At 36.7% G+C, this 24,889-nt stretch overlaps 1 protein-coding gene across 2 annotated transcripts; it reads left to right on the top strand.

Annotated features, from left to right (window-relative positions):
- The first annotated feature begins 1,221 nt into the window (after window positions 1-1,221).
- LOC127622498 (cell division cycle-associated protein 4-like) lies at window positions 1,222-18,955 on the top strand. 2 transcript variants are annotated; one of them, XM_052096598.1, is made up of 3 exons: window positions 1,563-1,688; window positions 12,251-12,387; window positions 14,416-18,955. In XM_052096598.1, exons 2-3 carry the CDS (start codon window positions 12,338-12,340, stop codon window positions 15,110-15,112), a joined length of 747 nt encoding a protein of 248 aa, XP_051952558.1. In that variant the 5' UTR covers window positions 1,563-1,688; window positions 12,251-12,337; the 3' UTR covers window positions 15,113-18,955. The 2 variants fall into 2 exon arrangements, with proteins under 2 accessions (XP_051952557.1, XP_051952558.1); XM_052096597.1 differs by lacking the exon at window positions 12,251-12,387 and having other exon boundaries at window positions 1,222-1,688.
- Window positions 18,956-24,889: the final 5,934 nt, after the last annotated feature.

Here is a 24,889-nt window from a genome sequence, read left to right as displayed (position 1 = left end):
TGTGTTCTGAAGCAATCAAATCGATTTTGGGTGAAAACAGACCAAAATATAACCCCTTTTTCACCTTAAATCTTGACTTCAACAGTCCCCTTGGCTATCATGATTTTAAGCTTGATTTCACTTCCTAGCACTATCTAGTGTCAAGCACTAGGAAGTGTAATTGAACTTGAAATAATGATTGTGCCATGGGGCTGAAAAAGGAGTTATATTTTGATCTGTTCTAGCTTCAGTAGACATTGATTAAACCACTGGAGTTTTATGGATTACTTTTAAGATGCCTTTATGTGCTTTTTGGAGCTTCAAATTTCTGACCACCATGGACATACAGTGCTGAAATATTCTTCTAAAAATCTTCGTTTGTGTTCAGCAGAAGAGGAAAAGTCATAAACATCTGGGATGGCATGAGGGTGAGTAAAGGATGAGATTTCATTTATGGGTGAATTATTTCTTTAAAGTGCAATTTATCCTTCAAACCCTGTCAACATATTCTAATAGTTACGTGTAATGAAGATATAATTCGGCTTGTCTACAAATCAGTGAGACAATACATTTTGTATTAATAACGCCGAGAAAAGACAAAACATATATTATAAAACAGCCAAAAAACGCTGCCAGAGCGTAAACTACTACGTCAATGATTCAATTTTGCACAGCAAAATCTCGCAGTGACGTCAGCAGAAGTGGCTCAATGAGCGTCAACGTTTAAATCCCTCTGCTCCAACTACCAGATATTATTAGGTTGCGTGTCAGAAAGTGTTTTCCAATCAACCCACGTAGTTGTGAGGAGATTTTATTTCCTTAACCTAACAGACTCGACTAAAAAGGCAGCTTTACTAAGCAACCTTACAAAAAAAATTACCTTAAATTATGGTTCATCTATGATAGTTTTCAGTAAGCATTTTAGTTTTCTTAAAACAGACATGAGTTTATTGCCCAAACAGAAAGCAACTGAAAGACGGCAAATTTAAAAACATGCCATTCCAGTGCGATTATGCAGCGCTAATGGCCAGTGCTCTAAACGGTCACGTTTTCGGTCTGTGGGCATGTCAAGGGATGAACGTTATAGACTAAAGGGGTGTAGACAGAACACTGGCTCCACCAATCGGGTGCCGTTACTAGGCGGGCCTGAGATCGCATTTGACCAATCATAGCCATCCCAACTGACGACGTCAATCAACTGAGCTTCTTTCCCGTTGTTTCTACATTGTAGCGAGAGTTCTGTTCTCGTGCCTGTGTGAGAGCTTCGGTCGGTCGCGTAGTTTTGCGCAAAATAATGTTACGACTTTGGACCAGAAGCTCAACACGGAGTTTGGCGACCGTTTTTAACACGCGTATGTCTGATTTGTATCAGTCCAGAGAATGTAGCGACCATTCTAAGATCGCGGGCAAATTCATTTCTTAGTTTCATACAGACTTCGCCAAGTAGGAACAAGCTAACTGGCTAATTCATTGCGCATAACCGTGAGAGTGTAGCCACGGAGGTTAGCCGCGCTCGTTCATGTCTTTCGAGTTGCTGGTTGTAATATAGTTGTTTGAGCCAAACATAATGTTATGGGTCAAAGGGATATCACATCGTTCGAGACGTCCATGAAAAGAAAAGACGGGATTCCCTCTATCTCTATGTGTCGATTGGATGTGAAGAAGGAAGTTGAGGCTGGCGGAGGAGACGATGCCTTTTCCTCGCCAAGGTAACGTTACTTTTAGTCATACATTTCTGGATGAAGTTGACACTTCAAGAGGCTGCTCGTGAATTTGTTATTATAAATTTGCAGCGCTCAACAGTTTAGTTCTGCTCTACGGAACTCCCGATTTCATGTTGATGATACTTGAGCTTCTGTGGATGTTTCTCGTGTAATTATAACAGGAGGACTCCTATGTAGAAATTAATTTGATTCTTCTTTTATTTCTGGGTCGTTATGCGCCGAGAACACAAACTTTGATATACCGTGATTCTCTCTTTAGGTCGTGCGAGGTTGCGTAACGGACTCGATTTAGCCACACTGTGATGTTTGGACCCGACTAACGTTCACTCGAAACGTGACCAACACTTTTCATCCAGTCTTGTTAAATAACCTAAAAAATATATACTTGCCATCTCCCGTGCCCATTTGCTCTCTAAGCCAAGAAATTTAAAGGAAACGAAAGTGTAGAGAGATCAAGAGCCCTGCTTACGAGCTTTTCCAAAGTTTTAAATTTCGTATAAAATGTGTCCTGATACACGAATCGAAATGATTGTGTGGCATTCTGAAATAGTGGAGTGATCTAATCCTAAACTTCAGTTTATTTTTATAGCGACCCCTCGGAAGTGAATTCCATAGTTTGCATTGAAAGCGACGAGAATGTAAACTGGCATGATTAAATCTCCCAAGCTTCACAATTCTGCCTTTAAACCCTCCTAAAATTGCCCCCATTCTTTTCAGTTGTAAGTGCCTTATTGTAATTTCAATTTTTTTTGTTTTTATTTTAATAAAGTTGCGTTAAGGATCTTTGGGCTCTCTAGTGATATCTGTGGCTGAAACCTAAAATTGCAAGTAACTTGCGGACTGCGGAGGAACATTTTTTGCGCGAGTTATGTTTCTGCCCCACTCACTGCGCGGATGAATCTCATGGTTTGATGTAACCTGGACACTGTCTGTGATCATCCCTCGGATACATTCATATGCAGAGTCGGAGTCCTTATTTGGTATTTTCACATTGATATTATGTTATTCGTTTAAACATTTTAACCGACTTGCTTTGAGGAAGATGAACAACATTTCTTATTTAAATATTTGAATATGATTATTCAAGTGTTTTATCAATCACACATTAATGTTTGTGTTGTACTACACATATTCCAATGTTTGTATTGTACTACATGCAATATTACATTACCGGTATATCACAATATACTACAACCTCAGTGGACAAAGCAAGTAAACCGTAACAATATTATAGTAAGTATTATACTGCACACAATAAAACTAAGCTAAAAATACAAAATGAATATTCAATAATGATGTTAATGAAATATACTCCTATTCAAAATCATTTGCAAAAATATGCAATGAAACAATAGGCTATACCTTTTTCACAGACTGCAGTGACGCGTTTCCGCCGTGTTTAGCAGTGTAACTTTAGCATTGGAATTAGTTTTAAAAAGTGAATTCTCACAGCTGCGAGGGGGTTTCGATTTTCAGCAGCTGAGAGAGTGACAATAAATTTGGCATCTTCTCCCATTTTACTGTCTTAATCCACTGCTCTCTTTTTTCCCCCTCTTCTAGAAAGTAATTCAAATGTAATAGTGGATTTTTTTCTTTTGAAGTAAATAGGTGTGAAAATAATATTTGCTCTGATCTCCCATTCACCACTGTCGAAGTTTACCCAGCAAACGTTTACTTCCACGTTTCAAAGGCCAGAGTGTGAAAAAGGTCTATTACATAAATAATCCTTTTCATTAATAATTTCTCTGGCAGTAAAGTCATAATAGAGAGATTGTTATAAGACGCTAAGCAAATTAATATGTAAATTACTGTGCTATGATATCCGTTCATTATAAATAATTTAAGATTAGTATACCAATCACGAGAGACTACTTTCTAGTACCATGTAGCCTACCTATAATGGTGATAGACTAGACTATCTGCTAAAAGAGCAATGTAAAGTGACAAAAGCTTCAGCATTTCTGCAACTGAGGTAAGAGGAGAAAATGGCAATACGCACACTTAGGGAACTTCGAAAAGAAACCATTGTTATAAAATCATGAATATTAGTAAACATGTTACATTAAATTCACCGGAAAATGTAGCCCTGTTATTTTGCGGCAAATCCGACCTTACCGCTCAAAATATAAATTATTGTTGTAGGCATACTGTAGTGAATCGGGCCAAGACAAGGACAGGGTTTTGAACACTTGATTATTGTTTTGAACTCGCACAATAATGGACTTCTGTTAATTATTGATTTCTTTGTGGTAATCAACATTATACTACACATGCTGTGTATTAAACCCAAAATATTCCTTTAATAATATGCATGTTATTAATAGTCAAGCATTCTGATTAATTTAAAGTTGATCTCAATCTCTTACTAGAGTGATATTTTATCTGTGACTCAAAGATGTACACTATTGATAAGACAAGCTGCGTATGAGCATGCATTCACGTTTGTCAGTGTGACTAACACCATGAGTCACTTCGTCAGTCTATTGAAGCCGCCCAGTTACAAAGCTGCCCAAACTAAGACATCCGGCCTTTCTACCCAGTGGTTCATTTTTCAGGACTTAGTCGGCTTGTCAGTGGCATTTGCCACCTACTCCCTCCCTCCTACTTGTCAATCCCCTGCACACCTCAACTCAATCTCTCTTTCTCCTCCCACTTTCTCACATGTTCTAAACTTTCCTTCAACTCATGCTCGCTCTGGCTTATGTATGATCTCTTTCTTATTTGCTATTTGTTTTTGTTTTTTTAAAACCACTCTCTTCTCCTGTCCTCTCTCTTGTCTCAGGATGAGAACAGACTGTGCCCTTTGGGGCAGTGGGGAGGGGTAAGGGAGGGAAACCGGAAGAGAGGGAGAAAGAGATGGGAAGATGGCTCCACCTCGGCAGTTAGGTTTGCTTTTAAGCAGGAAATATCGGAACTTAGGCCAGCGTATGAGCTCTTATCTCAACCTGAGAGTTTGTGTGGCTTAAATACCATTTTAGTGCTGTGTGTGTCACTTTCAGGTTGTCTTGTTTAATATTTTAATTTTAAGTACTAGGTACACAGTGATGGAAATGTAAGTCCTTATCTCTTTGTTTGTGAAACTCACTCTGTGTCACTGGGCTGTTAGAAATAAGAGCAACAGTATAAAGTACAGTAACACTAGGACCTATGAAATCAGTTTTAATTCAGTTAAAATTTTACAATTCTGAATTCCATATTTTAAAGTTTAATTCAGCTTTATCATAAAAAGGATGTATAATCAAATTAATTTATTAAAAAACTTTAATTGATATGAAATTATTAATTTTCAACTTAAAATTGCATTATTTTATCAAATGAAGTCCTTGCAACATAATTTAAAAACACAACATTGAAGTTATTTTTTTTTAAATAAATTGCTGCATCAGTGTAAATTAAAACATTTATGAACATTTTCAGTATGCAATCTTGCTTGTGAGATTACTTAAATGTATTATTATTATTGATATGTTTTTCTTGTTATTATTATTAATAGTTTTAATGGAGTATATATGTAGAATATTTCTATTTACTATATAGCAATATATTTTATCGTCATAATTTGTTCTAGGACTGCACGATTTGGAAAAAAAAATAAAAAATTGCGGTTTATTTTTAAAGATTTATTTAAATTGAGATTTGAATTGCTATTGTGACAAACAAAAACTAGTACTGGTAAGTGATTTCTGTTGACCAAAATATGGTAATGTTTTGCCAGTGTTCTACTGCCAATAAAAGGTCAACTCTTTAAGGGTTCCCACTCAAGCCCTCTTCAAAAGAACTAAGCTTGGACATTTTTTTTTAATTTTTTTATCTTTAGCTACATATAAATAAGCAAAACATTGAAACTAGAAGAAAAAAAAACATGTTTTTGTCCACATTGTGATCTCTGTACACTATTCATCATCATTATTTTTGTAAACCAGTCAACTTTAATATAATATTACTGTAATAGTACACTCACTGAGAACTTTATAAGGAACACCTGTGCACCTATTTATTCATGCGATTATCTAATCAGCCAATCATGTGGCAGCATTGCGATGCATAGAATCACGCAGATACGGGTCAGGAGCTTCAGTTAGTGTTCACATCAACCATCTGAATGAGGAAAAAATGTGATCTCAGTGATTTCGACCATGGTATGATTGTTGGTGCCAGACAGGCTGGTTTGAATATTTCTGTATCTGCTGACCTCCTAGAATTTTCAGGCACAACTGTCTCTAGAGTTTACTCTGAATGGTGCCAAAACCAAAAAAACATCCAGTGAGTGACAGTTCTGCTGATGGAAACACCTTGTTGATTAGAGAGGTCAACAGAGAATGGCCAGACTGGTTCAAGCTGACAGAAAGTATATGGTAACTCCAATAACACCTCTGAATAATTGTTGTAAACAGAATAGCATCTCAGAATGTACAACACATTGAAAATTGAGCCAGATGGGCTACAACAGTTGAGGACCACGTCGGGAACTTTATTGGGGCCACAGTGTTCCTAATAAAGTGCTTAGTGAGTGTATAATACTATATTTATTATTTATATTATTATACAATTGTAATAAAATCTTCTAAAAAGGTAATATACATTTTTACAATGACATTGCTGTGCAGTTCAGTTAAACCAAGGAGTTTTAAACTGTCAAGCTTTTATTTTGGTGACATCTGCATGAAGACTTTCTGTTTGTAGCTGAATTCACAACAGCTGTATAACATGCTCCTCATTTTAATATATCCTTCTCTGTCCACAAATGCGTGGTGCCATGGCATGTATTATGTGTAGAATTTGTAGCGGCCAGACATATTTGGAATTAAGCAAAAGTGGAATTAAAGTGAATCTAGAGTGCTCTAAAAATAATGCGCTCAGCACAAAACAGTTGTGGAGAACAGAACCGCTCTGAAAACACTGTAATAAACAGTTAAGGGTGGGACGATTCATTGACGTAATCGACGTCATCGATTACAGAAATACGTCGATTTGCATAACATTCGTCAGTGCGTCGCAATGGAATAATTAAAATGGCAGCGCCCAGTTTTAGTATGGATTCCCCGAAGAACAAACTGCAGCTACAGCTTAGATTGCCCACGGTGATCTAAAGCGTGGGAGTATTTTAGCCAGAGAACAAACGATGTTGTGCTGTGTAAGATATGCAAATTGGAAATGGCTTATCACCGCCATAAAACTGCAAGTGTTCATGAACGAACACTTGCAACGAAAGCATCCCGGAGTGCTTGTCAAGACGGCAGCACCGTAAGTCCTACACGTGTTTCTGTTAGTAGTAGTCACTTCAAATATATTTTCTAAATGTTTCCTCATCGCCCCCATGTTAAAAGTAATTTCTGCACCACTGCTAACGTAACTTTACACCATGCGTCGTCTAATTTTGTTATTTGGCCGTTTTATATTTTCTGTTTACTTTAACTGCCAAGCAGCCCTCTACATTGCGAGTAAATCTCGCACTATGCAACCAAAAACGTCTGTTATTAGCCACTGGCAAGTAAATTTGAACATTTAACTCGCCAGTGAGCGCGGAGGTAAACGCACTTGTGTCTCATTCACTTGAACTCCAAACATCTCAGGGAACCACACCACGGACGTCACGAGCAGCTCTCTTGAGAGTGTGTGAAGATGAATCACTTTTCAAGTGCTCTGAGACGGCGTGCGCAAAACTCCCGCGAAAATATAAACTGATTCAAAGTGATCCAGTTTCACTTTACGGCCATGTAATGTCAAATATCCGTGGTCATTGTGGGTTTATTCAAGCAGTGTTAACACGCAGTGAGACAGAGGAGATGCTCTATTTCTGTGGAGATGATAAAATGCAAGAAACAGAAACTCAAAGTCATGAGAAATAAGGGCTTGTGAGTTATCCAGAGAGCCTTAAAATAATGTGTGAAATTGAAGAAATTCTGGCAGAAACATTTTACTATTTCATAATATAATATAATCGCTATACAGGTAAGCTGGGTTACAAAAGATGCAAAAGAAAAAAAACATTGAAAGTCCAATGGATCAAAAGTAATTTGGACAAATACGAGAGATATATTTTTGTTATTTAGACATATTTGGATAATTAAAATATTATTGTAATTATTTACAAATTCTATTTGACTGTCATTCATACATTTTTGAATCCTGAAAAGGAAATCATATACCCTTACTTTATTATATGACACAAGTTAAATTTGAATAAATTAATTTGTTGTGTGCATGAAGCACACATAGTGAGTTTGTATGGTGATTAATCATCATATTTGTGAAACACTTAAAACAGACAATTAATCATCATAGACCTAAAACAGTAATCATAGTCATAATCACAATTATTTGTTTGAAAATTAATTGTCAGCCAAATTTCACAATCGTGACCCCAAATTTTCATTCTTAGGTTCCTACCTTGTGAAATGTTTTATTACAAATATAAATTTTACTGAGAGTTGATTAAGAATGCACAAGTTTTAGTTATTCCTGTTAGAAAAACATTTAAGTGTTACTCAAATTGCACTAATTTTACTGTAAAATAATTTTATGTTGGACTGCTAAACTCGAGGTTGCACAATGTGTTTATATTCCTCCTGAAAGTGACTTTAATTTTATATTTAGTTTCATTTATTTTGTTGTTGGATTGCTAAATGTAGAATGCACTTTCCTTTTACTCGAAATGAACAAGTTCTTAAAATCACTCCAAAATAAAATTAAAGTAATCTACATTTTGCAATCCAACAGCAAAATAAATGTAAAATTCAAGTCACTTTGAGGAGGAATATCAAAACATTGTGCAACCTCGAGTTTAGCAGTCCAACATAAAATCTCTCCAAAATAAAATTAATCAAAATGTTGGACTGTAAAATGGAGCTTACCAGTTAAAACAGGGCTATTTTTGTTGCAGAATAATGCCCTGCAGTGCACACTTTGTTTGTTGTACATTTGTTTAAGAAAAGATAATTTATTAAAATATTGAAATATTAATGAGTTTTTAAATATTTTTTTGGGGTTAATTAATTGTTATATTAATCAAGAAATCATAATCAAAAATCTTTAGAAAAATCGACAAATTAGTCGTTAGATTAATCAACAAATCGAAAAAAATAATAATCGTTAGATTAATCGATAAAAATAATAAACGTTAGGTGCAGCCTTAAACACAATACTGACAGGACAGAGCAGCGTGAGAGGACTATTTATTAATCTAATTAAATTTCAGCCCTTTGAGTTTTTATAATCGCTTGAAGTCGTATATTGTGGATTCAATATTATTTTGATTAATTGTGCAACACTAATATCTTCAATATCATGCCTCCATTTAAACCATGCTCTTTCTTTTTTTCTCTTTTTTTTGGGTGGAAAACTGATAGTTTTATGTCTGTATTTCATGGTAGTTCACCTACATATATAGCAGTTCGCTTAATGTAACCTACTTATTAAATTGCAAACATCTGTGTTTTAATTACAGTATATAAATAAATAGTCTAGATGTAGTCTTTAATTTGCAGACTTTTGTGCTTTAATAATCACACTAGGACACTGGACATTATCAATGTACAAGTATAACAAAGTGTTACTGTGAGTACATTAGTTAAGGTTTGGCTGATGAAAACATTTTATTTAAAACATTTATGAAAGCCCATTTTACATGATATTTATATTGATTGTGAGGACCAAGTATGGCCAGCAAGACCAGATAAAAATTGTCAGAGTATATTTTTCATGGTGGTGTATTGATATGGTGGGACTTCACTGAAGTGTCTTTATAAAGGTCTCCTCAATGAGTCACTGTCATGTATGTAGACCTAAACTGATGCAACTTGGCATACTCTACTGCAATGCAATCTTTTCTGCACATCCCTTTGTATTCTCCCACTTTGATGACCATCTCCGGAGTTGTGGTTATTGTCTTTTAGCTGCAGACTCTGTGTACCACTTCAGCCCCAGCCTCTCATCCAACACTGTTGCCATGGCAAGCAAGAGGCCAGTATAACAAGAGGGGCCCAATTCAAATCATGCCTTGCTGTTTCACAGTCCCTGCTTTAAAGCTGTGAGACTTTATAGAGACCAATTCAAATTCCAAGTTGTTCAGCTTGTGCGTTCTCTATTAATGGTTCATAAAGTTTGTGTGAGTCTTAATCATTGTGACCTAAATTATTTTTCACACTTGTTTGATGTTATAAGCCATTTGTAATTTGATTGGTGCTCTGCTCTTTTTCTTCTTGATTATATAATTTTTTCCATAATCTTGGTCCTTTGCTTGCTCACATTCCATTTATAGCTTACTCTTGCTGACAGAGACAAGCTGCAGACCCTCTTCCAAGTGTTCCATGTGCTCTTGCTGGAATACAGCTGTGAAATCTGTAGGAATACAAAATGTCCCTTTTGAAGCCTTATGACTGCTTTGTGAGAAAGGCACCTATAGGGCTGAGCAGGAATGAGCCCAGAGTGCTCCGCTGGTGTGGATGGTTATATAACTACTAGCCCCAGCGTGACACACGAGAGTTGCAGACCGTGCGTGCATGCTTGCACACAAGCTAATGTTAAGACTAGGCTGCACGATGTGAAGGAAAAATGTGATAAGATAGTCTTTTGATGACATCATCAGACCGCACAGAACATCAGAACTCCCACCTTCCAAATAAAATAAAGTATATTGGGGGAAAAAGGGAGCATTTTCCATATATCATAAACATTTTGTTCTTTTGTTCCAAATTGCATATAGACTGCATTTAATATGTACAGTTTAGTCATTAGCTATGTAGCAGATATTAAAATTCATCTGAACTTCAAAGTGTTTTTTTTGTAAAAAGCATATAAATGTAAAGTTAATTTCACCATATTTTGGGATATCCTAAAATAATCTGTTGTAAAATATGTATATTTGTATTAATTTCAATTTAATTGGTTCATTAAACATGGGACTATTATTTTAAAAAACGTCAACAAGTGCTCGCAGTTTGTCTCCTTATTATCCATACATACAAACATGTTGTGAAAGCACTGGACAGTGCCAGTTACAGCTACATATGCGCAAATTGTGACAGGCTCAATTTCGTGTCATTTTTTTGGAGATATTTAAATGATTTTACTATTGACAGTAAATGTTGTATTCATGCTCTTTAATGGTGCGTTAAGGCTTCTGTCATTGAAAGTGTTTAATGGAACATCACAGGTGTGATGACATTAAATGCCATCAAATGGTGTGTATAATTCTAAATTGTTAGGTATTCTAAATAGTTTAATAAATCATAATTGTTATTTCACGGACAACAGTCTCTAGAATTTACTCCGAATGGTGCCAAAAGCAAAAAACATCTAGTGAGCAGCAGTTCTGTAGACAGAAACGCCTTGTTGATGTGAGAGGTCAACAGAGAATAGCCAGACTTGTTTGAACTGACAAAGTGTACGGTAACTCAGATATCGCTCTGTACAATTGTGGAGAGAAGTATATAATCTCAGAATGCTATTCAGAGATGTGGGTTGGCGCTGTTTTGACTGAACGAGGGAGACCTACGCAATATTAGGCAGGTAGTTTTAATGTTGTTGCTAATCGGTGTATAAATGCAATTAATTTCGATCAATGGAATTGACATTAAAATAACGATTTTGGGCAAAGTATTTCTAGCAAGTTAGTCCACTGGTGGCCATCTTTTGGAACACTCTCAGGCAGCTATTTTTCCATGTAAACAAACAGCATACAAGAGCAGCTCCTATCTACTTGAAAGAGTGAATTCTCCAAAAACCGTTGGTCAAGATTATGATCAAAGAACATATTTCAAATCAGCCGTAAAATCTGACAACACTGGAATTATAAATTGTGCTCCTTTGCCTCAGATTGTACAAAAAACCCCCACAATTTTCCCAGCTTGAATAACTAACACACATGCGCGTTTTCAAGTTGATTGACTGGTGATGTCTGTATCTAAAAGGTGATTGGCTCTTTTACCTGTAAGGCAGGACTTCCTATCTAAATCCGTTGACTGACTGGCATTTACATTTCTCCCATTCATTTTAATAGAAGTGGCCAGTCTCTGATAAATAGTCTCTGATTTGGGTTAGGGCATCTTAATGCCATATTATTTTTAGGCTACATATCAAAAACATGCTGAGAACTATGTGTCTGTATTACTTAACTGCTTTTTAAACGCCAGTTAATCATGACCGTGCCTAAAGGATCAACTCCAACTTTGACACCCTAGCATCATAAAAAAGCAACCTATGGAAACCTATTGATATTTTTTTAAATGGTTAAATTGTACACTGAAATTAAGAAACAGTTCATGTTACCATGCTCAACCACTGCAAAAAATGACATTTTATATAACTAAGTAGACCTAAATTGAATACTGCAATTTACTCTTTTCACATTTAGTTAATTGTGGCAGGTGTAATTGTGCAACCCTAACATTTCTGCTTGCTTTGACTTAGATTCAAGTCTTTGTTCGTAACTGGTTACTGAATCCAGAGATTCAGACTGTAAATTTTTTTACATGGTATGATTGAGATCACGCCATCTAATGCATCCACCTCACTTCTGAACACGAGGCTCTTCTTGGCACCTGCAGCTTCCTCTGCACCCTGCAGTAAAGAAGAGCAGTCACTGACCAGACCTGCGGGGGACATCTGCCTGTGTTCAGCAGAGTGATGGATGGATGGAGGGAAGGGAAGGGGAGCCGCCTACACCACGGAGAGCACAGAGGAGGTGGATAGGCAGTCTCTCATATTTACAGCCCTTTTCACTCAAACTCCAGCTATCTACATGTAATGCAGCTAGCTGACAGAGCAGTTATGTCGTGATTAATATTGTGTATCCACAAGCCACACCAGTTCTGTTTTTGCATTGAGGTATGAAATAAACTAAATGGTTTGGAACGGTGGTGTTAAATGTGGTATTGCATATTTGCCTTAAATAGTCTTTTGCCATTCAGCCCCCTTCTACTGTTAAGGTTTCACTGGGGGGGTCCCAGAATCAGACCTCGTGGAGTGTTCAACGCAAGTAAGCACTGCTCCAGGGCTTGTGGCAACACATGATAAGATTGATTTGATTAGCTATAGCAATATCCGTTTCACTCCTAAGCTGCATATTCTCCTCCGATGTAAGACGCATACTGCAGTTGCAGACAGGAGGAGCTTCAGCTAATGCATCCACCTCTCAAGATGCCTCGGTCAAGGGGGAGAAGAAAAAGCTGTGTCAGGTTAAAGTTTCACATTATCAGGAATGTATCAGATAACAGTCAAAAGCATACAAAGACAGTGCCTGTCAAGAAGAAATTACGGCTGACAATAATAGTATTTTATTGGATTCTGCTCAATTTATCCAATAGCAAAAATGAATGTATAAAAATGCTGCAACTAACGAATATTTGGATTATCAACTATCCTAACTATTTTTAGAATTAGCCCAGTCGACTATTCGGATGATTATTATCAACAGCCCTTAACCAACAATTTAGCTTGTGATTTGTTTAGAGGTTGCATTAAACAAGATTAATAATACTAACAGTAAAGAAAATTGGAGGAGGGCATCTTTTAAAAATACCTCTAAATGAATCACAGGTCATTGAATTACAGGTTTAGGGTTTTTATTACATTTATTCAAAATATAATATTCTTATTAGGTATTTTTGTCTCTTTTCCATTTTAAAATATTGAAAAATCCTTAAAACAAGATAGGCCTACATTTTACCAGTGAAGCAACATTGCATAAGAATATTTAAATTTGTTTTCACAGAATGCCTCTTAAAAAGATGTGTATTTAGTTTTACTGCAGTGACAGATTTTTTTCACTTGTTTTTCACAAATGTTTAGACAAAATACACTTGTATTTAAGATTATTTTCAACATTCTCTAAAATATTTTTTTATATATTATGCAGTGTAGCTCTTCTATTAAATATACCTTGTTCTAATGGATTTTGAGAATTTTTAGGCTAATTAAATGCTTATTTTTCAGAGTCTAATAAAACACCAGTTCTGACAACTCTGATTTAGTATTTTACATATTTTTGTACAATCCATCATACTTGTACAGTTGTCACCTCAGTGGTCTGTAGTCTAAAGAGACTTGTGCAATGTATCTCCGACTGCGTACACCGTTTTTCACGGCCACCATGTGCTCCCTATGAATTTTTAATAAGAGTCGTCAAAATGGACTCTGCAGTCGAAGCGGCGCCACTTTCCAAGCTCGCTCACGACTGCTTGCGGTGCACACCGTGCAAGATAAAAATATTGTATCTTATCGTGGCTGCCGCTTGCCATTGACCAAATGAGGGTTTTTTTTTCACTATCAATTAAATGGCATGTAGCTTTTACATAGTCAAAAACACCAGGGAGGAGAACGTAGTAATCGCTGTGGCAGATTTTCCTGAAAAATTATAATTGAAAAAAATAGCACTTTGTCTTTCTTTAACCACTTGTTAAAGTAAATGTAGAACTCACCTCAGACACAAGAGACGCAACATCTTAGCACTTGCTAGCATTGTTTGAACTGAAACCGTAGGAGGCATCAGTGTGTTTCTGCTGGCGCGATTTGGAAGAAGTGTTTCTTCATAACATCACTCTGATGTATTCTTGCAAGCTTGAGATCTGCTGTACAGCTCTGATAATTGCACTGTAGCTGTTGTCATGCACATATATGTATTCTTTAAATTCACTACCATTTATTAGGCAGGTCAACAAAAAAATATTTCTGTACTGCTTTTCTATACTCACCTTTACATTCTCATTTATAGGTACGTGTTGGGCCGAGGGGTGAAACGAAAGCTAAGTGCGTGTGAGGACACTGCCCAGGACTTGCCATATCCTCAACAGAGGCAGCTGGTGCTGGACTTGTGTCTGGACAAGCTACAAAGCTGCCAGTGCCGGGCTGAACCCAGCCTGCACCGTTCGGTCCTGCTGGCCAACACCCTCCGCCAGATTCAGGAAGAGATGAGACAGGAAGGGGAAACCTGTTTGCCACCAGTCCCACCCGCCCCTTCGCTTCATGCCTCCACCCCACGCCACTTTCCCAACCTTCCGCCCGTACCCTTAGACTGTCCTCAATCTCTAACTGGAGCACTGTCCCCTTTATTTACCTTCAAAACAGAGGATGAGGAGGTCCAGTTGGATGGTAATGGTAATTATTCCCTTTTTCCATCCCTCGCAGGTGAGGAGAACACAAGGTCGACAGATTCGCTTTTTGGCTCGTTTGAGATGACAAATTCAACCAGCTACTTGACCGACTTGCCACTAGACGACATCTTTGAAGACATCGATACATCAATGTACGACTCTGATGTTTCTGTTCTGGCGTTTCCTGCACAAAGAAGTGGTGGAGTGGATGATGGCCTCAAGAGCCTTTTCAGCTGCACCTCCAACAGCAGCCTACAGCTCTGTCTCTCAGACCTCAATGACCTGGACCACATTATGGAGATTCTGGTGCGCTCCTGAAATTCTTGCCCAACAGGGTCATCTTTCAGGCAGCCATCCCAATGTTTTCTGTGAGGAATTAATTATACAATGTGTTTTCTTTTTAAACAATCGTTTTATCTATTTTTATACAAAGGACTGATATATTTATATAAAAAGGAAACTGCCTGACACACGCTCACTGTAGGATAAATGCAAATTTTTAAGACTTTTCAGATGGTCAAGCTTATGCTGCCGTCATTCATATTTAAGCAAACTAAGATATGAATATGCAGGGACTTCAGAAACAAAGTATTACTATTGAGACTTATTTATATTGGAAAGAGACTCCAAAATTGTATTAAAAAGGAGATTGAATCGTGATTGGCGCTTTGTATCTTTTGATCAGATAAAGGACATACATTTTTTGTGAACTGATCTCCACTGTATTCTGAAGAATTACATTTATTGTCAGTAATTATGATTATCTGATTATGTCATGCACATGCAGCAATCGCACTACCTCTCAAGATACCAATAGCTTTTTTCTCTATACAAAGATGGTCGTTATTACAGTTGTTTTAATTTAATGGTTTCTCTCCAGTGACTTTCAAAAACTGGTAATTGGTTTATATACAATGACTCTGTTCATTGGAGAGCATCTTCTCGAATGGTGGGATTCAGTCCAATGCTATAGCTGTAGAAGATGTGAATGGCAAAAATGTCTATCTTTCTATTTAGAACTTTTCTGGCATTTTTCTTTTCAAATGTTTCTGAATATTTTTCTTTCAGAAAGAATGAGCTATATGGCTTGCAACAAAAGTGATATAGCTATATTTTGTAATCACTTTCTACTTTTAATGTACATGATTGTCAGACAGCCACCATCAAATTCCTCAGATGAACTTAGTGCCTACAAAGGAGAATGAAGACTGTCCACGATAAACTGCACAATGTGGACCCGCATACTTTCTGTGTAGATTGTTTGCAACTTTTTGAGTGTTTGGCATGATCCTCTGTCCTCTAAAGAAGCCATTACCCAAATGTGGGTCCACATCTCCTCCCTAATGTCCATTTATAATTGGGATCTACACTGCAAAAAGTTGATCATGGATGTCTGTGACTGCCTCTTGTTCTGTGGTCTTAAAGACCCATTTCTGAATGTCCAATCGTAAACCCTTAGCATTGGTATTTAAGCCAAATTGATGTCTCATCTACTTTCCCTTAAGTTATTAGTTATATGCAAAATGGAATTTGTAGACCATATGAGCTGTATGTCTAATATATATTTTTAAACATTCATTGAACATCAAGACTGAGACTAAGTGGCTGCAGAAAATCAAATAAGTGCAGAGAGAGTTCTGAGCCACAAGCTGCAGTCTGCATTAAGACCAGGCAGGGACAGGGGGAAGGGAAGAACGAGAGAGAGATAAAAGGAGGGGGAGTTAAAGCGAAGTGCTCCTGTCACGTGTAGATCCTTGCTAGTGGTAAAGGCTACGATTGAGAGTTTGACAACAGCTGGTATGTGTATGGGTGTGCTGGGAGCAGGCTGCACCTCCAGTGAGGCCCCAAGAGGCCCCATTCTCCTCTTAACCAATCACTTTTAGTTAAGGGAGGAGCTTTGTTCCATGTCTGGTTTGTGTGGAATAGAATAATAAAATGAAGCAGCTCAAATTTGTCTTTTCACTCAAGGCGGAATGTCTTCCCTGCGATCTTATACTTAAGGTCAAAATTAACCATTAAATCATGGTCTGAATTTGAGTTAAATTTAGACATTCCAAATAAATTTAATTATATATTGTAAAGCTGTGCATCGTTACATTTTAAATGTTGTGCTTCCTGCACTTTCTGAAGTTGTCGGTATAAACTGACTTTCCTTTACTCTTTAAACTAGAGAACAAATGTTCCACCCTGCCTTTCCCTCACAAGACATGCATAGCCACAGATAAAACAAGACACTCACAAAGTTTACGGTCCGATTTTAGAAAACATGCTTGTGCATGAGAAAGATGGCAGTCAAAGAAAAGTAAACCAGAGGGACTCTTTGGTGACATTGTCGGCATCAGCAGTGATCTGTGTTTAGAGTGTGTAGCTTTGTAAGCTTGATCAGTTTGTTTTTCTTTTGTGTGTGCGTGTGTATTTGTATTTATACATTTTCTTGTGTTTTAATGTTTATTCTTGACTGGAGATGGTGATAATATATTGCTTTTATTTAAGAGTGAAATATGATCAGTAGACTTTGGTTTATTTGTTTTGAAGTGTGATTTGTACTTCTCTTAGTAATAATTAACAAAAAGGTGTAAATAGATGATGCAGAATAATCAAGAGACTTTTATCATTGAAATCATTTGTAAAGGATTCAATTTGTGCTGACAATGTAACTAAATGACAATGTGATCCTCTTTACAGTGTGTTCATTTCCCTTGGACCAGGTAGTTAATTTGGCAGCTTTTATCATGTTTCTTTTTATTTATTTTTTTATGCTTATGTGGTTAACGTCATTTAAGAGAACTTTCAGTTGTTGGCCTTTATTTATATGGCCATTTAAATTAAATGAATGGTCTCATTTCAGTCTTGTCCTGCTTCAAATTCAAACTCTTAAAGGACACTATGATTATCAGAAGAGTTATTTCACTATAATAACAAGGTTCATGTTAAAGGAATATTTCACCGCAAAATGAAAATGTTCTCATAATTTACTCTCCCTCATGCTATCTAAGATGTGTATGACTTTCTTCTGCTGACCAAAAAAAGATTTTAAGAAAAATATCTCTGCTCTGTAGGTCCATATAAATGAAGTGAATTGTGGCTAGAACTTTGAAGATCCAAAATGCACAAAGGCAGCATAAAAATAATCCAAACGACTCCAGTGGTTAAATCAAAAGCAATATAATTGATGTAGGTGAGAAACATCAACATTTCAGTCCTTTTTCCACTATAAATCTCCGCTTTTACATTCTTTTGTTTTTGCTGATTCACATTATTTGTGCATATCGCCAGCTACTGGGCACTGATGATATTTTATTGTTAAAAAAAAAAAAAAAGGACTGAAATATTGATCTGTTTCTCAACCACACCTTTCATATTGTTTCTCAAGATATGGATTTAACCACTGGAGTCTTGTGGATTACTTTTATGCTGCTTTAATGTGCTTTTTGGACTTTCAAAGTACTGGCCCCCGTTCACTTATTTTATATGGACCTACAGAGCTGAAATATTCTTCTAAAAATCTTTATATGTGTTCGGTGGAAGAAAGTCATACACATCTGGGATGGTGAGTAAATGATGAGCAAATTGAAACTATCCCTTTAATTATGGTTTAGTCTGAGCATATATTGCAGAAATGCACAGAGCTGCTGTGAAAAGTAATATGCATTTTGTTGTAAATTTTTTTGTCGACTGCTCTCTTAAATAACATAATGGTACATTTGATGTACCAGTTGCACAGTGAATACAAAAGCAAGAGTTTGTATTAACATAGCTTGGTTGTTAGGCACAAATTTAGCACACTTTAAATATCACCTCATCTTGTTGATTTGGCCATTACTTTTTTTTTTTAAATATCCTAATGAAATTGTAAGATTTTAAAAACTCTGTCCCAAGTGCAATATGAAAACATGAGCATAAAGCACTGTCTTACCTAATTGCAAATAACAAAATTTAGTTTAGCCCATGTAACTTTGAATGAATACATGGCTAGATGCTTTCCTAATGATAACAGATGACTTACATTTTCTTCCTTTTGAAACTGTCCTTAATCTGTTGCTTAATTTATTATGACCACAGTTTTTGTGAGGTCTGTCTGTAAATAAAGCATTTTCTTTTGCAGTCATATTCTATGCAAAACATTGTAGCAGGTCAGTATGTCAAATAAAATAATGGAAATGGAAATGTGTGTATTCATTCGGGATCCTACACTACAAAAGTCAAGAAACACCTTTCGCAGCAATAACTGTAAAACATACAGAGAACATGTAAACAAGGTAGTTAAAAATACAGAGATGTATATGCACTGCCTCCTATAGGCAAAAGCCATTAATGCACGTAAAATGGTGTTGCTTTATTTTCTTTCGTCTTTAGCATGTCATTTTTCAGTGCTGTATAAAGAGCCAGTGTGATAGTGGATGTGAGTTTTAATCATTTTCACATTATGTTCCTGCTCTGCCTATAATATGAGATTCAGAAAAACCTTAGAAATAAATAGGATGTTAAATACTAAATGCAACCACTATAACCTCATACGATAAGCAGCATACAAGTACTTTATATCAGGATTTATCTGGTAAATTGAATAAATTCCAGAATTATGTTTGCACTACATGTATCTGGTTGCTAAACAATCAAACACACTAAGGTGATGCAACCCAGATCGAATTGTTTACAACGAACTCATGCATTAATAATGCAACCGTGGGTAAGAATAAATCTGCTACTGTCAACTCTATAGAGAGTTTCACTCATCTTCTATTCTATGTATTAATTTCTCTCTCTCAAACCGATTTTCAGCAGGCTAATATTAAGTTGCTATGCATTTTAAATGCCAGGCAGTTTCTCCCTCATATACACAACACTGCCCTCTGTCTGGTTTGGATAGGTATAGCTGCACTTCTGGCACAAGAACGTAGTGAAACATGTACATATGGTCATTTTTTTACTGGATTGCAAGGTGCTTATCCAGGATTGATTCTTTTACGCATTTAGCTCCACAAAAGAAAGTATTATTAATTAAAATAAGAATAATTTTTGTCTGATTTGATTTGCGAAAAAGGTGTGAAATTGTAATGTTTGAATCACTATATTAGTTTTAGTTATTGAAAACAAAATAATTGATATTTAAACAATATGCCAAGACACAATATGAGCTTATTACCCATACCAGCACAATCCCAAGTATTTATGAAGCAGAACTACACACTTTCTTCCCATTCAGCTGGACTGGTCGAGTGCGTGATGCTCACCTGTCACTTATTCACATTAAAACTATTTTGCTGGAATTTATGGCATTGAGATTTTTAATGCTACATATACAAAACGTTTGCCACTTTTCTACATTCACACTTTCTACACCTCACACAGTCACTTGAGGGTTACAGGAATCTTATTGTCTTTAAAGTACTGACCATGAACTAGTATCTTTCCTTAACTGATAGATGAAGTGGTAATACTTTACAGTAATGTTGTATTTGTTCACATTAGTACGGTATTTATTCATCTAGGTTAATTTATGAAAATGCAATTCTTCATTGTCAGTTCATGTTAGTTCATAATGCATTATCTAATGTTAACATATACAACTTTTAATTTGAAAAATGTATATTAGTATTCTAAGAAATCAACATTAACAAAGATTAATAAATGCTGTAAAAGTATTGTTAATTGTTAGTTCATGTTAACTAATGTAGCTATCTAATATAAACGAATACAACTTTATTGTAAAGTTTTACATTAAAGCTGATTTGATAAACGTGTATTCTTATGACTGCATAGGCTAAGTCCATGTTGATGCCGAAATGCCATTTCCTGGACAATCAAGTATTTGTAAGTAGAAACAAATGGAAAGCATGAAAAGCTTACCATAGGAGTGAGTTAATGGTTGTACAATTAATGCATTCTATCAGGATAATCTAATAGATGTCCAGAAGATCAGATATTTAGCACTCTTTACCTCAGCTCCACCAGCTGGACTTGTTACACACCATCAAATGACCACAGTGCTCTTATCTTCCTTTTCATATTTTTTGGATCATCCAATAGACTATACTATATATACATATTTAACCCTTTAATGCACATCTTGGGTCTTTAGTGACCCAGGACTTCATTCCACCCCCTGTTCCTCATCCCTTTTTTAGGGAGTTATTCCCACACCTCTTTAGTATTTCTCAACCTTCCTCTTCTGAATAGTGTAAAAAAGTGGACAGGGAAATTAAAACCCTATAAGTAATAGTGTTGTTTTTTTTTGTGCTTCCATAAATCATATTTATTTATTATTATTTCATACAAGTTTACTATCACAGGATATACTGTATATTTATTTGTTTATTACAAGGGAAGTGACAACTAAATCACGTTTATTTTCTGTGTGACATTTCTGAGTTATCAGTATCCCATATTTGTGTACACATACTGTACATATTATACAATCTATTTCTTAAGGTTTTGCTGTTGTTTCAGTGATTGAATTGATTAACCTTTGACATTGATATTTGATAAAAACACAACATGGAAGTAAACTACAGCAAGTGTAACACATGAACAATATGATATGACTATTGTCATTTGGGTGTACTACTAAAATTATGTAAGTTTTGCATCTATTTAGACTCAAAAAGTGCCTGAGAAAATACATATGTATAGAATATGTGTAGTTTATGTGTTTTGTGCAGATCAATATGTGTTTGACAGCCAGCTGCATCTCATGAAATTTCAGTGTGGAAGTAATGAATCCTGTTCTATATTTGTTGCCTCATTTCTGATATATGAAAAATAAAACATCAAAATCTATAAGAATGTATCCTATTCTATTATTTTCTAATTGTCTTGTAAATGTTTTGAAAATGTGATACTCTCTGGGCATTGTGTAGATCTATTTGTGATATACAATATACGTGCCGTGTCTCAAAAGTCCCGAATATGTATGTTTTGTGAAATACTGCATTTAAAGGTGCACTAAGTAACTTTTGTCTTTGTGTCATCTTGATGCAGCATCATTTCAAATCAATAGTTTTCAGTTTCAGATGCCATTGTCAACATGTAGTTTTCACAGTCAGCCATGATTACTTTAATAAATAAGTGAAAGTGAATAATAGGACAGTTACTGAGGTTAAGCGAGTAGTATTTCACTGGTCATGTGATTCTAACATGGCAGCCCCCATGTGCGGATCCTCTCCATGTAGAATAAAACAGCTTTTATAAGGTTACTGATATGACTGGAGTCTTAATTTTAATGTGAATGGTTATGATTTCCTACATACAGTGGGTACGGAAAGTATTCAGACCCCCTTAAATGTTTCACTCTTTGTTATATTGCAGCCATTTGCTAAAATCATTTAAGTTCATTTTTTTTCCTCATTATTGTACACACAGCACCCCATATTGACAGAAAAACACAGAATTGTTGACATTTTTGCAAATGTATTAAAAAAGAAAAACTGAAATATCACATGGTCCTAAGTATTCAGACCCTTTGCTGTGACACTCATATATTTAACTCAGGTGCTGTCCATTTCTTCTGATCATCCTTGAGATGGTTCTACACCTTCAATTGAGTCCAGCTGTGTTTGATTATACTGATTGGACTTGATTAGGAAAGCCACACACCTGTCTATATAAGACCTTACAGCTCACAGTGCATGTCAGAGCAAATGAGAATCATGAGGTCAAAGGAACTGCCTGAAGAGCTCAGAGACAGAATTGTGGCAAGGCACAGATCTAGCCAAGGTTACAAAAAAATGTCTGCTGCCCTTAAGGATCATAAGAGCACAGTGGCCTCCATAATCCTTAAATGGAAGACGTTTGGGACGACCAGAACCCTTCCTAGAGCTGGCCGTCCGGCCAAACTGAGCTATCGGGGGAGAAGAGCCTTGGTGAGAGAGGTAAAGAAGAACCCAAAGATCACTGTGGCTGAGCTCCAGAGATGCAGTCGGGAGATGGGAGAAAGTTGTAGTAAGTCAACCATCACTGCAGCCATCCACCAGTCGGGGCTTTATGGCACTTTCATAATTTTTTTTTTTTTTTAACAATACAAATAAAGCTAATTTGGAGTATCCATGTTTTATTTGATGGGAATGAAAACGAGGCTGTGATGCATTCACTGTATAAAGCTCCTGGATCACATCCAATTTTCACAACTCTGGAGTTGTTGTTTTTTTAATTAATATTGGGGGAAAAAATGAAGATAGGATTAAATTCATTATTTTCCTCAAAATTCTACAAACAATACCACATAATGACAAAGTGAAAGAAGTTTGTTTGAAATCTTTGCAAAGTTATATAAAAAAAATAAATAACATATACATATGTATTCACAGCCTTTGCTCAATACTTTGTTGAAGCACCTTTGGCACCAATTACAGCCTCAAATCTTTTGGAGTATGACGCTACAAGCTTGGCACACCTATTTTTGGGCAGGTTCTTTGCAGGACCCCTCAAGCTCCATCAGGTTGGATGGGGAGCGTCGGTGCACAGCCATTTTCAGATCTTTCCAGAGATGTTCAGTCGGGTTCAAGTCTGGGCTCTGTCTGGGCCACTCAAGGACATTCACAGAGTTGTCCCCTAACCACTCCTTTGTTATCTTGGCTGTGTGCTTAGGGTCGTTGTCCTGTTGGAAGATGAACCGTCGGCCCAGTCTGAGGTCCAGAATGCTCTGGAGCAGGTTTTCATCAAGGATGTCTCTGTACATTGCTGCATTCATCTTTCCCTCGATCCTGACTAGTCTCCCAGTTCCTGCCACTGAAAAACATCCACACAGCATGATGCTGCCACCACCATGCTTCACTGTAGGTATGGTATTGACCAAGTCATGAGTGGTGCCTGGTTTCCTCCAGACATGACGCTTGCCATTCAGGCCAAAGAGTTCAATCTTTGTTTCATCAGACCAGAGAATTTTGTTTCTCATGGTCTGAGTGTACGTCAGGTGCTTTTTGGCAAACTCCTGGCTTCCGTCTGGCCACTCTACCATACAGGCCTGATTGGTGGAGTGCTGCAGAGATGGTTGTTCTTCTGGAAGGTTCTCCTCTCTCCACAGAGAAAAGCTGGAGCTCTGTCATTGACCATCGGGTTCTTGGTCACCTCCCTGACTAAGGTCCTTCTCCCCCGATCGCTCAGTTTGGCCGGGTGGCCAGCTCTAGGAAGAGTCCTGGTGGTTCCAAACTTGTTCCATTTAAGGATGATGGAGGACACTGTGCTCATTTGGACCTTCAATGCTGCAGAAATTTTCTGTACCCTTACCCAGATCTGTGCCTCGATACAATCCTGTCTCGGAGGTCTACAGACAATTCCTTGGACTTCATGGCTTGGTTTGTGCTCTGACATGCACTGTTAACTGTGGGACATTATATGGACAGGTGTGTGCCTTTCCAAATCATGTCCAATCAACTGAATTTACCACAGGTGGACTCCAATCAAGTTGTAGAAACATCTCAAGGATTATCTGTGGAAACAGGATGCACCTGTGCTCAATTTTGAGTGTCATGGCAAAGGCTGTGAATACTTATGTACATGTGATGTTTTCGTTTTTTATTTTTAATACATTTGAAAAGATTTCAAACAAATTTCTTTCACGTTGTCATCATGGGGTATTGTTTGTAGAATTTTTAGGAAAATAATTAATTTAATCCATTTTGGAATAAGGCTGTAACATAACAAAATGTGGAAAAAGTGAAGCGCTGTGAATACTTTCCGAATGCACTGTAAATTAAAACAGCTATTATTGTGAGTGGTTATGATTTTATACAAATATTTCAAAATTACAATTCATTTCTTTAGGAGAAAATCTTTTTAATGAGGACAAAATGGCTAAGTGCACTTTTAATGTAATAATATTTAGTATTTCATAAATAATATTTCATAACTCCCCCGTTGTTTACTTCTCACGCTGCGGCCACACACACGGCTGAGAGAGTGTCAGCTGTTCAAAAAGGCGTTCTCACATCCTGCAAGCTGTCGTGTACGCGTCTACTCCATTCGTGTCAATGCAGACGCCGTATTTCTACTGTGTGTGCACATCTGATTGGTCAACTGAGTACTGCAGCTCAGCGATTGGCTATTGCATATGGTCGCTTATCCTGATTGGTGGATCCGGGCGGATTAGGAAATAGG

Source organism: Xyrauchen texanus, chromosome 28, assembly GCF_025860055.1.
Source record: "Xyrauchen texanus isolate HMW12.3.18 chromosome 28, RBS_HiC_50CHRs, whole genome shotgun sequence".
Classification (NCBI taxonomy): domain Eukaryota; kingdom Metazoa; phylum Chordata; class Actinopteri; order Cypriniformes; family Catostomidae; genus Xyrauchen; species Xyrauchen texanus.
Note: the sequence above shows the minus strand (reverse complement) of the source record. Positions and strands in the feature narration are given on the sequence as shown.